General features: G+C 37.3%; 1 protein-coding gene across 4 annotated transcripts in view; it reads left to right on the plus strand.

Annotated features, from left to right (window-relative positions):
• Nucleotides 1-12,564, plus strand: part of ESD (esterase D) — a 36,254-nt gene that overhangs the window by 1,714 nt on the left and 21,976 nt on the right. For 2 of the 4 annotated variants that reach the window (XM_072610579.1, XM_072610576.1), the window contains exons 2-4: nt 4,496-4,558; nt 9,805-9,882; nt 11,683-11,771. In XM_072610579.1, coding sequence (XP_072466680.1) covers nt 9,815-9,882; nt 11,683-11,771 — 157 coding nt within the window. In that variant the 5' untranslated portion in view covers nt 4,496-4,558; nt 9,805-9,814. Of the gene's footprint in view, nt 1; nt 633-4,248; nt 4,300-4,495; nt 4,559-9,804; nt 9,883-11,682; nt 11,772-12,564 lie in introns of those variants that run through there. The other 2 variants (XM_072610578.1, XM_072610577.1) reach the window with 2 other exon arrangements.

Raw genomic sequence — 12,564 nt, forward strand, 5'->3', positions numbered from 1 at the left:
CGGGGCGGGGGGGGGGGCACGTGGACACGTGGACACGTGGTCTGAGGTCTCCCCGCTGGGTGGTCCTGATCCGCGCTGCCCCGGGCAGGAGCCCACTGTAGGGCCTGTGAATGACCCCTCCCGGGGTGCCGTCGTCGGGGCCCAGACCGAGGACAGTGGCTGCGGCCTAACCTCGTGCCCCCTTCTCCCCCGAGTGTCGCCTCCCCGGTAGGAGCTGCCCTCGTCGTTTACACCACGAGGGCGCGACTTCTGCCCGAGGTGGCAGCCTGTCCGCCAGCCTGACCCAGGGCTGCTTTGTGCTCCTCTCCGAGAGTTAAAAGTTTGCCGGGTTGTTCTTTAAGCCCCTGCCCTCAGGGAGCCCGCGTTGGTTGTGGGAGTGAAAACAGCTGTGTCCCAACAAGATTTACACGCGGTCCGTGGGAGATGATCGCGAAGGGAGACCCTGAGCTTGAAGGGGAATGAGGGAAGGCTTCCTGCAGAAGGGGGGATTTAGCTGGGATCCGAAGGAAGCCAGCGAGCAGGGGTGAGAAGGGAGAAGACGTGGGGAAAGCCCGAAAAGAGTCAGGAAAGGGAGTGTCGTCCCAGGAACGTCAGGGAAGCCGGTACCGCAGGATTGCAGAGAAAGTGGCAAGGTAGGAGGTGGCCCCTGAAGGACTTCAGAATCAGAGGAACCCAGTTTGAATCCTGGCGCTTTTGAGCCCTAGTTTTCCTTCTTTGTCAAAGTTGGAAATGATTCCTAAGGTCCTTCCAACTTGAAATAGTGATCCTACAAAATTTAAATCATTCAGACAGCATGTAGTCTAGAACTGGAAGGGAAATAGCGCTGTTACCCTCAATCTGGGTAGTCTGTATTTGTAGAATTGTGTTCCTTTTAGGGCATCCCGGTTTTGGAAGGGCCTTAACATATAGTACTTTCGTTTGGGCACACCACCAGGACAATGCAGTGATCCAGTGACTTTCCCAAAGTCACAGAACTAGTTAGGGGTAAGGCCAGAACTAGAAGCTAAGTCTATTTTATGAGATCATAGCTCTATAGCTGGGAGGAACCATGCAGGTCATCTAGTCTAGAGGTGTGGGTACAACTGTAGGGTGTTTTATGTGTGTTTTAGCGGCCTCTGTTTGAGTTTGACACCACCGATCTAGGCCCATCTTCACTTTCCAGAGAAGAAAGCAACAGAGGAAGATTAAATGATTTGCCCAGTCCCTGGTGGTAAATAGAGAAAAGGCATCAACAAGGCTTCTCTGATTTCAGAACCAGTGTTTTTTTCCATCTTACCAATTTAGTGTTCTCTTTATCAGAGCTGTTCTGCAGGAAGATTATTCCAGCAGGTTGTACAACCATTCACTGGAAGTTCACAAAATAAGTTTGAGACAGATTAAGAAGCTGGATCAATGTGAGCTGATAAAAGGCCTGAATTAGTATGGTAGTGGCATAATGGGCAGATATGAGAGATATTTTTGAAGGAAGAATTAGCACAGTTTGGTGATTGACTTGATAGAACAGAAGAGGGTTTTGAACCTGAGTGCTTGAGAGAATGATTTGGGGGAAATTGATCTTAGCAATAGAAGGGCGTTGATGTCCAGTTAGAAATGCGCGTCAGATATTTGGAGATCTAAGTGTAGTGCTTAGGAGAAATGGGATGAAAATAAAGCTCATCTACAACGAGTTGATAGTTGAAACCACAGGAATGGTTGAGATCATGAGGAAAGGAAAGAAATATGAGGGAAAAAACTTTGTGAAACATCTTTATTTAGAGAGATGGAGGATGAGGACAGCAAAGGAGCCGGAGGTGAAGTGGTCAGAGATGTAGGAGGAACAGTATCCCTGTGTCACAGAAACCAAGGAAGGCATGTTGAATGATACTAATGCTGCCTAGAAGTCAGAAAGGATGACTGAGAAGAGGCTATTGGATATTACAGTCTTAAGGTGGTTAAGGCATGGCTTGGAGGATGAGGGGCTGGGGAGGAAATGATACTTTTGGGGAAAACTTTGGAGATAAAAGGAGGAAAGAGGACCGTAAAGGGCAAAGGAGAGTTGTTGTTTTTCATGATAAACCTATACATGATTGTAGAACCAGAAAACTTAGTGCTGGTCTAGAACTACCCCATCATTTTTTTTGTTAGATTGGAGCCTAGTTTTGGGGGAGAGATTGAAAGCTTTTGAGCATGGTTGTAATGTAAGCTTTTGAGGGAAATTAGGCTGCTTTGTGCAGAGTGGATTGGAAACAGGAAGACATTGGGGATTAAGCTGGGAGTTAAGTTAGGAGGGTGTTGCAATAGCTGGGCATGAGATGAAGGACTAGAAATGTCACTGAGATTAAAAGAAAGAATTAATAAGACATGATAATTTAGTTATGGAGATCAAGGGAGGGAAGAGTCAAAGGTGACTTAAATTTCCAGCCTAGGTACTATGAAAATACTTGTACCTTTGACAGAAATAGGGAAGCCTGGAGGGGGAGATGATTATATATGTTGACTTTTTTTTAAAGTGACATTTTGGTGGAAATGTCTAATAGGCAGCTGGAGAAATGAGATTAAAAGTTTGGGAAAAAGGTCAGAAGGATGGGAAGGGATGTATTGTTTGAAGGACATTTAGTGCTAGAGTAGAATGATAATGAAGAGTTTTGAGGACGAGATAGCTCATGAACCACACTGTAAAGTGATAAACATAGATTAATGAAGAATATTCTGAAGAGAATTTTTTTTCACAGGCAAAAAAAGAAAGGAAAAATGAGTAAATAGTATGGGGGGGTACTAGCATGGGTTGGAAGAAAGAGATGGTACAGATGAATAAACGTAGTGATGTTGACCTTGGATTTTGGCTTGGGGAGAGAGAGAGGGAGAGGTAGGAATCCAGTGGATAGAGAGCTGGGCCTAAAATCAAGAAGACTTGAGTTCAACTGTAGCTTCAAACACTTAGTGTGATCCTGGACAAATCAATTAACCTTTATCAGTTTCTGTTTCCTCAGCTCTAAAATGGGGATGATAATAGCACCTACCTGGAACGGTTGTTGTGAGATAATATTTGTAAAGTGCTTAGCACAGTGCCTGGCACAAAGGCACTATAAATGCTTGATCTCTTCCCCTACCCCCACTCCCCCAGGATAGTTGCTATACTGAGGCTGAAAGGAAAATTCACCACTTGCCACACAATAGAGTATTTGATGTTGTAAAAATTATCAGATGAAGACTGCCCCAAATTTTAATGCTTTTACCTCAGTAAAATCCAATATACTCTAAAAAGTAAAACTTGTACAGTTTTGATTTGTGAAACTGCAGCTTTCATATTTATTCTTAACTTAGGAGTTTTTGTATTTAACCGCTTAGATTGAGTGATTTTAATGAAGATGCTGAAATTTTCAGTGATCTTCGGAAAATCACATATTCCATCAGATTCTTTGGTTTGAATGTGTATAAAACTATCATTGACATTGCTTTGGGAAGAAAGTTTTCATATTTTTTTTTCATGGAGTACTACTTGCTCAGCTTTCCTTCTGAATTAGGATTGCAAAGACATAGTGCAGTAAAATTACTTGTTTACTGTCCCTTTATCATCTCTACCCACTTATCAAGGTGAAATGGGGAACATTGTTTGATATAAAATATGGTAGCTTAAACTTACCTGAAAGTTTTGTGAATTTTAATAGACTTGCCCTAATCTTCTAGTTAGAGTGAAAGCAAGGCAGATAGGAAAACTTCACGTGATTTCCGATTGCCTAGTGTTAGTTTACACAAGGCTGTGTTTCAGTAATGGTAGTGAATATTTTTCATGTAGCTTTCCCAAACTTAAATTGCTTCTTTATCTTCAATTTTTATTAAATAAAGCTTGCAATTAAAAAAAAACCCTTAAGTTTTGGTCAGAAAGTGAGGAAATCACTTTTTCTCATAACTTTCCATATTAAAACTTGTGTCATCTAAAAGACTTATTTTCCAAGGTACTATCTTACACAATTGAGAATGTTTTACTTCATGTCAGGCCCTGACTCCAAATTGAATACAGGTCAAAAGCTGACATGAGAGACAAGATATGCAGTAAGACTGTGTGATGCTGCTAATGTATCTGCCTCCAGATTTACCAGCATGTAAAGCCATTTTAAGTGCATGATTCAGTTCAATGCTTGTAGAATAAAAGCCTTCTCTGAAGTAAGAACAGCAGTAATAACTTTATAAAACCTTAAGTTTTGTAATGTACTTTCCTTAAAGCAACACTGTGAAGGAAGTAATGCAAATCTTATTCCCATTTTACAGATGAGGAGAATGGGGATCCAAGAAGTTAAGTGATTTACCAATAATTACACAGTTAGTATTTGAAATAACATTTGAAGCCAGGTGTATTAATTCCAAGTCCATCACTCTTTACGTATTGCCCCACTCTGTCCTGTAGTCACATATGTCTCTTTAGCAGTATAAATGTGTATCACACAGATGTAACTTTTTAAATTTTTTTTATTATTTTATTTTCCATTATCTAAATGCTTTTGTGTTTTGGTGGCAGGATCATACACCTTCTGCTAGTCACCTTGTGTCAGTAAGTGGGAAAACAGTAGCACCTGAATAGGTAAGTTCAAGTATTATAGTTAACATTTCACACTGCAGTTCAGGTAGAGTTTAAAAATCTAATAACTGACATTGAAAATAACTTTTTTCACATATGATATTGTTGCTGAAAAATATTTCTTTCATAATACAGTTTTAGATACCTTGTTGTTTTATGTCAGGTTTTTCAGTTAATCATACTTGTTCTCTTAATTTAAGGCTAGTTTCAAAAAATATTTAGAAAAAAGAATTTTATTCTCTAGCACATTACCTTGAATAGAAAACATGAAGTACGTATTTCTTGAATTGAAATGAAAATAGAGTGATTTTTAAAATAACCTGAAAAGACGTTCTCTTCTTAAGCCTTCATATTTGATTTTTTTCCCTATAGCTAAATGTAGTGCATTTATTGTGATTTCAGATTGACACTAAGAAGAATTCCATGAGCAGGGAAAAAAGGCACTCTGGTGCAAATTTATTTAAGTGATTGAAAAGCAAATCAGTGTATCGTGTGTGAAGGGAAACAGGCAAGCCAATTTTAAAGGTCTCCTACATTTGATCACTTCAGAAACTCCAAAAATATAACTGGAATGGAAGTAGATGTTGAAAAGCAAAGTTTTCAAATGAAATAATGGACTATTTTTATTTCCCATTTCCATGGGAAATAATCTTATTTATCGATTTGTACCTCCTTTGCAAGTGTGAGGTCATTTTTTTTATGAGTTTGTTAAATAGATAGATCCATTGGTCAATAAGCATTTTTTAAGTGCTGTACCCATGTGCTAGGTACTGTGTTAATTCCTGGGGATAAAAAAATGAAGTGGTATCAGCCTTTAAGGAACTAACCTTTTCTCAGACCACTTAGGTGGGTTAGTTTTTCTTTGTTAAATGGAAAAGTTCCATTTTGTATTGGGAATATATTTGGAAACTACTGGTGTAAGAGATAAAGTCAAAATGGGTACTTAATTTAGAAATAAAGGGTGACATAAAATAGGGGAGTTTGAAATATCTTACCTGTCAAATCAATGGATAAGAAAAACATTTATGGTCAAACAAGAGGTAGAGAGAATCATGGAGTATAAAATTTTGATTGCATTAAATTTTAAAAGTTGTACACAGACAGGAATCAGTGCTGCCAAGATTAGAAGGAAAGGAGGAAATGGAAAAAATTTTTACAGCAAGTTTCTCTGATGAAGACCTCATTTCTCAAATATATAGGGAACTGAGTGACATTTATAAAAATAAAAACTTTTCCCCCATTGATAAATGATCAAAGGATATAAACAGGCAGTTTTCAGAAGAACTCAAAACTATATATAATAGCCGTATGAAAAAATGCTCTAATCACTGTTGATTAGAGAAATACAAATGAAAACAACTCACACCTATAAGATTGGTTAATATGACAGAAAAGGAAAATGACAAATGTTGCAGGGGATATGGAAGAATTGGAACACTAATGCACTGTTGGTGGAATTGTGAACTGATCCAACCATTCTGGAGAGAGCATTTTGACACTGTGCCCAAAGGGCTCTAAAACTGCATATCCTTTAACCCAGCAATACCACTATTGGTTCTCTATCCTAAAGAGGTCAAAGAAAAAGGAAAGCATCTATATGGACAAAAATATCTATAACAGCTCTTTTTGTGGTGGCAAAAATTTGGAAATTGAGGAGATGCTCATCAATTAAGGAATGACTGAACAATTGTGGTATATGACTATGATAAAAGACTATTGGGCTATAAGAAATGACAGGCAGGATGGTTTCAGAAAAACTTGGGAACACATATGTGAACAAAGTGAAGTGAATAGAACCAGGAGAACATCGTATGCAGTAACAATATTGTGGGATGATCAGCTCTACATTTCCAAAGGACTTTTGATGAAAAATGCTATCCTCCTCCAGAGAAACAGCTGATAGAGTCTGAATGCAGATTGAAGCAGAATTTTTTACGTTTTTCTTTTTTTTGCAAAATGGCTAATATGGAAATTTGCCTTGCATAATTTCACTTGTATAATTGGTATCACATTTACTGCCTACTGCTGGGTGACAGAGGAATAGAATTTGGAACTCAAAATTTAAAAAAAAATGGAGTTTAAAAGTGAATGTTGTATATAAAAGGTTATCTGCAGTCAGAGAAACAGGAGAATGTGACTCGCGTATAATTTCTTTGTGCATATATTTCATATTTAAACTTAATGGAAATGCCATCACTATCTAAAAATCTTTTCAATCTTAGATTACATGTCTTTTCCTAAAGAGAATTTGAATGATGATCTAGTTTTCCTCAGTATAAAATAGAATATTGGAAATTGTCAGTTAATTACTTGAGTTGAATAAAGTTAATAATTTTAAGACATAGACATGTTCAAAGACATTTTAAAATCTGAGTTTCTAAGATCAGTCATTTATCTATATTTTTTGAAAATGAGATTGCTTTTCCCCAACTCACAGCTAATCAGAATGACAGCATTATACATTTTTCAAGTGAGCCAACTTGAGAAATAGTGGTTCACGTATTTTCTGCAACTTTTGCTACTTTAACATTGCCTGAAGTACTCTTGCAATTCAACTCAATTAGCCTTGTAAATTACCTGTGTTCAGGACATTGCTTGGTGCTGCAGATATAAAGATACAACAAAAACTGGTCTGTGGCTTCAAGATGATTGCATATTTTATTTTATTTTATTTTTTAATTGATTTGTTTTGAGTTTGCTACAATCACTTCCATAAGTCTTAAATTTTCTCCTCCTTCCCCACTCCCTCCCCAAGACTACATGCAATCTACACATACATTCTTATTAAGCACATTTTCACATTAGTCATGTTGCATAGAGGAATTAAAATGAATGGGAGAGACCATGAGAAAAAACAAACCAAAGCAAAACATAACACAAGAGAAAATATTATGCTTCATTCTTTGTTCTGATTCCATAGTTCTTTCTCTGGGTGTGGATGACATTTTGCCTCAAGAGTCCTTTCAAAATGTTTCAGGTCCTTGCATTGCTGTGAGGGGCTGTCTACCAGAAAAATTCCTTACACACTGTGGTTGTTACTGTGTACAGAGTTCTCCTGGTTCTGCTCCTTTTGCTCAACATCAGTTTATATAAGTCCTTCCAGGCCTCTCTGAAGTCTTCCTGTTCATCGTTTCTTATAGTGCAATAGTATTCCATTACATTCATATACCACAACTTGTTCAGCCATTCCCCAGTTGATGGGCATCCCCTTGATTTCCAGTTCTTGGCCACCACAAAGAGAGCTGCTATAAATATTTTTGTATATGTGGAACTCTTTCCCATTTTGATGATCTCTTTGGGATACAGTCCTAGAAGTGGTATTGCTGGGTCAATGGGTATGCACATTTTTGTAGCCCTTTGGGTATACTTCCAAATTGCTCTCCAGAATGGTTAGATTAATTCACAGCCCCACCAACAATGAATTAGTGTTCCAACTCTCCCACATCTTTTCCAACATTTATTATCTTCCTGTTTTGTCATGTTAGCCAATCTGATAGGTGTGATCAGAGTTGTTTTGATTTGAATTTCTTTTATCAATAATGATTTAGAGCATTTTGTCATATGACTATAGATATTTTTAATTTCTTCCTCTGAAAACTGCCTGTTTATATCCTTTGACCATTTGTCAGTTGGAGAATGACTTATATTCTTGTAAATTTTACTCAGTTCTCTGAGGCCTTTATCACAGACGCTAGTTGTAAAAATTCTTTCCCAGTTTTCTGCTTTCCTCCTAAGTGATTACATATTTTAATGCAAACACCATTCATAAGCACTAGACTCTTAGAGTATTTGAAATTCAGTATCTGTAAGCAGATGCTAAAAAACATTAATTGAATAACAAAAAATGAAAAGGAAATTATTTCCAGAAATCTACAAGTTGAGAAACTTCAGGAAGGACAATAAGACACAGATTTGAGAAGTGTTAGGATTGAAAGTGACATTTAATACTGAATATCTCTTTCATTACAAAGAGTTAAAAATTGGGACTCAGAGAGATGAAGAGTCTTGTCTAATGTCACAGAGATAATGTGTTGTAGAGCTAGAGCTTGATTCTAGGTCTTTGCACACCTACCCAGCATTCTTTCCATCTCCCTCATCTGCCTCCAGTGTTGCATGACATGTTGGAGCATTGGTGCACTGTTACCTCCCCATTTTCATTCATCTTTTAGATCTCAATTTTTCTATCTCTAATACGCCTGATAAAGTCATTAACTACAGTATTCCAAAGTAGTCCTTTTATTCTTTTCCTAATGAAGCCTGATCTTTCTTTACCAGATACGGTGACAGTGAATACTCCCTATTAAGATTTTATTTTTTCTGATCACAGGTTTTTAACGAGAATGGTTTTTTGCTTCTTGTATGGATGTAACATGTAAAAAGTGAATGCTCTTTTGTTCAATTATTGTTGAGTATGCACCCAAACCTCCCTGCCCGCCCAGAAAACCCAGCCTGTCAACCTCTATGAATGCTGACTCATTTCCTAGTTACTCACTTTCCAGTTACAAAGTACCTTATATGAATGATCTCACTTATTTCTCACATTATTTCTGAGGTAACTATAAAAGTACTGTCATCACTACTTTATTAAAGGTGTAACTAAGGCTCAGAGAGGTTAAGGAATTTTCTTCTAGTACATATCTAGAAAATTACAGAGCCAGGGCTCTCAAAACCAGACTGGTTTTTTTTTTAATCTTCCCACCATTCCAAGGACATTTCCAAGTTGCTTCCATTTATTTCCATAGAAACAAAAGAAAGGCAACTTGGAATGGTTGGTTTTTTAAAATTTATTTGTCAGTATCTTCAGGTAGAAAATTGCTTCATAAACTTATGCAACATTTTCTCTTCATAAAATCCAATAATAAGGGTTTTATCATTTTGAATTGGCTAACACATCACCATCCATTTTCAGTTATTCAATAACCAGTCAATCAGTGTGCTTGATATCTCAGCTTTATTTGATACTTTCACTGTTGGCAGTTAGCTTAAATGGCCCAAGGACTACAATAATAGATGAGCATGTTTTAGAAATGACATCCCTAAGTACTCTAATTTGAAGTGACAAAAAAATGCAGTCCTTTGTTTCAGTGCCATTTCTTTGTGCTATTCTTTGTGTCTAAGTCAATGATTATTGAAAATAGTTATGTTTCAAGGATTTGTTTAAGCATACAAGTGACAAAGTACGTTTGTATCTTCAAAAGCTTATTATCTAGAAACTAACAAAGTTTACGTTAACATCTTTTTATTACTAGCAAAGAAACTATGGCCTTGAAACAGATTTCCAGCAACAAGTGCTTTGAAGGTTTTCAGAAAGTTTATGAGCATGACAGGTAACTTATTAAATGTCATCTGTATCAGTGTCAAATATAATTTTGATTATCCTTGAACCAGTTCTTTATTTGACTTAGATTTTGGGGGAAGAGATGTGATACAACATGTATGCCAGTAAATAAATACAAAGTAATATGAGGAAGGAGAAAGTGATAACTGGGTAGGGAGAGTGAGGGGAAAGGTAGGGAAGGCATGCCAGAAGAAGTGGTACCTAAAATAAACATCAAGGGAAGATAAGAGTTTGAGCCTTGAGGGTGAGCTGGGGGAGTGTTTTCTAGATTTGGAAGATGGCTTGTTCAGATACCTGGATCCTGGGAAGGGGTGGGGATTGTACTAGATCTCTTAAGGGCCCTTTCATTCTAAAGTCAGGGGCTTGTGAATGAGTTTCAGAAATAGAGGATGGTCCAGTTTGGCTGGAATATAGTGTGAGAGAAGGAGAGTAAAGAGAAATGGCTGACAATGTAGGCTAGAGCCAGAGATGCTGAAGTGCTTTCATCTTAGAAGTAACGAGGAAGGTTTGTGTACATGGGGCTGCCATCTCATACTCATAGTACTTTAAGTTTTGTAAAAGATTTTCCTCACTACAAATCTGTGAGTTATATGTTATAACAACAATAATAATTATTCTTATGCCCTTTTAATAAATGAGGAAATTCAAGCTCCAAAAGGCTGTGACTTCCATGTGCTTTTGGATATTATTTTGGTAGATTTATAGAGGATCCAGAGAAACAGAATAATTAGAAATGTAATAACTAAGAGAGAGAGGATTAGAGCCTGACTGAACAAAATGGTGACTCTGTAAATGAGAAGGGGACAGTATGAGGGATGGAGGTAGAATTAATAGGACATGTCTGATTGGATATGGGGAGAAAGTCTAAAATGGAGGAAGAAGTCCAGAATAGCACTGTTAGGAATTTGGATAAATGGGAGAATTTTGGTAGTCAAAAATACAGTTTTTGAGGAGAGACTATTGCAAGAGGATTTTGGAAAGGTTGATTTTGAGATTCCAGTAGAACAGGCATCCAGATGTCTAGCTTCAGTTGGAGATTCAGGAGAGAGGTTAGGGTAGTTATGTGTATTTGAAATCATCTATCTAGAGATGATAATTGAACCACAAGAGGCAATGAAATTTCTGAATGGGAGAGCATATAAAGAAAAGATAGAAGGGCCTAGGGCAGAACCTAAAGGGATATCTGTGCTCACTAGGTGGGAGATGGATGATGAATATAGAGAGAGTCAAGGGAGGAAAGAATATTCAAGAAGATTGAGTGTTCATCACTATCAGAAGTTCCTGAGAAGTCGGTTAAGACTAGAACTGAGAAAAGTTTTTTTGTATTGATCAGTTTAGAGATCACTAGAAACCTTTGCAAGCAATTTCTTTATATTAATGGAGTTAGATGGTAGATTGTAAGAAGTTTACAAGTGAGTAAATATTGAGAAAGTGAAGGAAGCAAGTGAGTATAGATATCTCGTTTGAGAGGAAAAAGAATACTTATAAGACAATATATTGAGGGATGTCAGTTAAGTAAAGGCTGAGGAAGACCTAAGCATTTTCATGGACAGTAGAGAAGGAACCAGTAGATACAGATTGCGTGTTACAAAGAAGGGGGAGGTATGTATGAAGATCCATGAGTCAAGCTGTTTCAGGAAAGAATCAAGGGCACAAGTAGAAGAAGTCAGTCTTGGCAAGGAGAAGGCCCACCTCTTCTGAAGACTGAAACAAAGGAGGGAGTATATAGATGAAGAAGGAAAATACTGTCCAGAAAGAAAAACTAATTCAGTATATTTGATTGTAACAGTGTGGAACTAAAATGCAAAATGAAATTTGGAATCTACTTACCACCAAAGGCAGAAACTGAAAAATGTCCTGTACTTTATTGGCTGTCTGGTGAGTATATTTGGAGTTTTTGGTATTGTTTGGTAGCAATTTAGAGCTTTTGCCTTCAAGAAGCAATCTTGTTCTTTTTAGATCCCTTATGCAAGGCATAGTTTTAAACTTTTCATATATAAAGCTTCTTCTCTGTCTTTGTCATTGATAAAAATAGTGAAAATGGGAGAGTGCTAAGAACATGTATCCCTGAAGCATTCTATTGGCAATTCCCCCTCCAAGTTGATATTGACTTATTCTTTAGAGTCTGACAATTCAACCATGTCCAGATATCTTTTGGTTTTGCCCATAAGGATAGATTGATACTCTCAGATGCTTTGATGAATTTTGTTTATACCATGTCGTCAGCAATCCCCTGATCCTCTAGTTTAGTATCCCTCTCCAAAAAAAAATACTTGAACTTAATTTACTATGTCCTGTTCTTGCCCAAGCTGTGTTATTACTTAGAGATCATGGCTTTCTTTTCTAGATGTTCCCATGTGATTCCTTAATATTATGGTTTAGATTTTTGCCAGGAATCAAAGTCAAAATTACTGACCTATAGTTTTTCTTTTTTTGAAAATCGGAACATAATCTAAGATTAAGGACAGGAACTTAGTAGTCATATCTACCAGTTCTTTCAGTACCCTCATGACTTGAACTCATTAAAGGAAAGTAGGTGGATTCTTACTAGTTCTTGCTTATTTGAGGTTTAAACTTCCTATTAATAATTTTAATTGTGTCCTGTCTACTCAAAATCTAGGCCACTTGTGAAAAACTCTTACAGCAGATCAGTGTATCTGCTTTAGTGATC

Source organism: Notamacropus eugenii, chromosome 5 (assembly GCF_028372415.1).
Source record: "Notamacropus eugenii isolate mMacEug1 chromosome 5, mMacEug1.pri_v2, whole genome shotgun sequence".
Lineage (NCBI taxonomy): Eukaryota > Metazoa > Chordata > Mammalia > Diprotodontia > Macropodidae > Notamacropus > Notamacropus eugenii.